This window comes from Lactuca sativa, chromosome 4, assembly GCF_002870075.4.
Source record: "Lactuca sativa cultivar Salinas chromosome 4, Lsat_Salinas_v11, whole genome shotgun sequence".
In the NCBI taxonomy this organism is placed as follows: domain Eukaryota; kingdom Viridiplantae; phylum Streptophyta; class Magnoliopsida; order Asterales; family Asteraceae; genus Lactuca; species Lactuca sativa.
In genome coordinates, this window is record NC_056626.2 from 108,126,116 (window position 1) to 108,128,885 (window position 2,770).

General features: G+C 37.4%; 1 protein-coding gene across 1 annotated transcript; it reads left to right on the forward strand.

Annotated features, from left to right (window-relative positions):
* Positions 1-389: 389 nt before the first annotated feature.
* On the forward strand, positions 390-1,320 carry LOC111886249 (ethylene-responsive transcription factor 4). Its single transcript, XM_023882490.3, has one exon. The coding sequence runs from the start codon at positions 404-406 to the stop codon at positions 1,073-1,075; it is 672 nt and encodes a 223-aa protein (XP_023738258.1). The 5' UTR covers positions 390-403; the 3' UTR covers positions 1,076-1,320.
* The last annotated feature ends 1,450 nt before the right edge of the window (positions 1,321-2,770 follow it).

Sequence of the window (2,770 nt, forward strand, 5' to 3'; positions counted from 1 at the left end):
TATCCACGGTTGCTGCTTCATCCTTATTGGTGTTGTTCGTTATATTCAACACCTTTTTAGTGACTGATTCCTTATCCTCATGTATTTTATGTACTTCATTATTGTTTATAAAACTTTCTGCAGTTCTAAATAAAAAAAAAAAAAAATACGTGATTCTCGCATCAAATTGTTTTATTATAGAATTGCGGCCGCCCGCCGCCCAAACATAAAGCCGGCAAAAATCAACGTCGTAGCCGCTTCCGCGTGCCACGAGACCCACATTTCATTACTCCATTCACCCGATTGGGCGGCGCCTTTTGCCTACTCAGTCAAACCCCTCGTTGACCCCACCACACTCAACTTCCTTTATATAAACACACACAACTGTCTCACATACACACACACACACTAAAACACTTCTCTAATGGTTATGAAGAATAATGCTTCAAAGCCTGTAACAGAGGCCAAGATTCCCGGTGTGGACCAAGTACATTACCGGGGAGTAAGAAAGCGGCCATGGGGCCGTTACGCGGCGGAGATCCGCGACCCTGGAACGAAAACCCGTGTGTGGTTGGGTACTTTCGACACGGCGGAGGAAGCAGCCAAAGCATACGACACCGCCGCCGTCAACTTCCGGGGCACCAAGGCAAAGATCAACTTCCCTCCATCCATAGACGACGTCGACGGCCAGAGCCCCAGCCAAAGTAGCATCGTCGAGTGTTCTACTTCTTCCCTAGATGGTCGTCCTCCGTTCCACCGGCCGTTGGAGCTTGATCTCACGCGCCGCCTAGATGTTTCAGTCGCTGGATACCAGTTGTTTCATAATGGCGGGCAGAAAACGGTGGCGGTCGTACCCCATCCCCATGGCCATATCCATGGCCAGCCGATTATGGTGTTTATGGATCGGAGTTATCCGTACTTGTATCATCAGTACAATCCGAAGATTGAACAGGAACATGTGAACAGATTTAATGGAGTTTTGAGCGAGTCGGACTCTTCATCAGTTGCAGATTGTAGCGCCCCTTGTGATACAAGCATGTCGAGAAGAGAGCTTAATCTTGATCTAAATTTAGCGCCACCGGCGGTAGATGTTTAAGAAGATAGATGAGAGATAGTTGTGTACTTGGTAATAGACCAAACCGGGTTCAAAATGTAACGTCTGAGGGTAGACCGGTTCGGGTCATTTGTTTGAGTATTTTAGAGTAGAACGGTGGGGTTTTTTTTGGACGGGCAGACCGGATTTTGGGCAGCTCCCTTTCTCGACCGGTTAAATTTTCTGTAATTATTCAGTATTTTATTAGGAGATTTATAATTCTTAATATAAATTATGCATTTTTGTAATTTTTGAATTTCTTCTGATGTTTCTTTTTGTAATTTTAGGTATAATTATTGAAGTATTTCATTTGCAAGTTTATATAACTAGATAAACAATCGAATATTTTATGAAAAAATGGAAAATAGGGCTAATAATATTAAACACTTTTAAACACATCATCCTTTATTTTATCTAACCAAAAAACCCTTTATAATAGTGGACGGAGTCGAGGCGTAGGTCGGTACTTTTTGGGGCAACGACGGCAAGTTTGTGGTATTGACATGTGAGTCAAGGGTGGGTTAACATCACTCCACATTATCATCAATCTCTCTTCATAAACACCCCCATATCCCATGGCCTAATAATGCATGTAATCATTTAGTACCTCATGCATTGTGTATTTGTACTCTTGTTTTAAGACTCGGAACAAAATAATTTTGTATGTTTTTTAAAACAGTTTGTGAATTAATTTTATATGTTTCTAATAATTTTTAAATTAGTTGTGTATGATGTTTTAGTAGTTTATATTTATTTTAAAATTAAAAATTGAATGGGTTTAGAAAAATAAAATTTTATTTGTTATTGATTGAAAAAGATAAAAGATATAGGAGAAAAAAAAAACTGATATGAAACTGATGTTATATTATGAATGAGTTGGGAGTGCCCTCCACCCCTAAAGGTTATATTTTGGTGTTTTTATTTACTCCCTCCGTCCCAAAATAATTGTCCACCTTACTATTTTAGTTTGTCCCAAAATTATTATCCACTACCAAAAATAGATATACATTTTTATCATGTTGCCCTTAACATTTAATAAAGTAAACTGTAATAATTACAAATACACATTTCCCATTGGTTTTAAAAAAGGGCAAGGGAGTCATTTTACTCAAAAAAGCAAAACTAATTATTGTTTTTCTTAATCTGTGTGGTTTTTGTCTGTGGACAATAATTTTGGGACGGAGGGAGTATTTACTTACATCTTTATGTTCTATAAACAGAGGATACTCCCATCCGTTTTATAGATATTTTAATTTATTTTAAACCTAACAATATGAAACTCTTCCCGAGAAACCTTCTTAAATAACATGCATGTAATATGTTATGAATACCGTCAGGAACTCAAGATCATGAGACAATTCGAGCCTTTAAGATTGCTTTCCACAATTTTCAAAATAATGAATGGTCTAATGTAGTAGAGATTTAACTTCTTATGTTTTCCGGTTAATTAATCCTCTCTACGGAAAGACTTTCAGCAAAACCAGAACATCCACTTCAAATGTTATTGGTCTACCCTTCAAAACCACATAACTTTTTTTTTTGAAAGATTTTGAGCCAACATTCTTTCCGTATTATTTTCATTATACCAACTTCACATCTAAAAAGTGATTCTCTCTATCTTCTAACCATCTAAATGATGTCCTCACTTTCTTTTCTCAAGTGTTTCATACTATGTCATCTTAAATTCTTAATACTCTT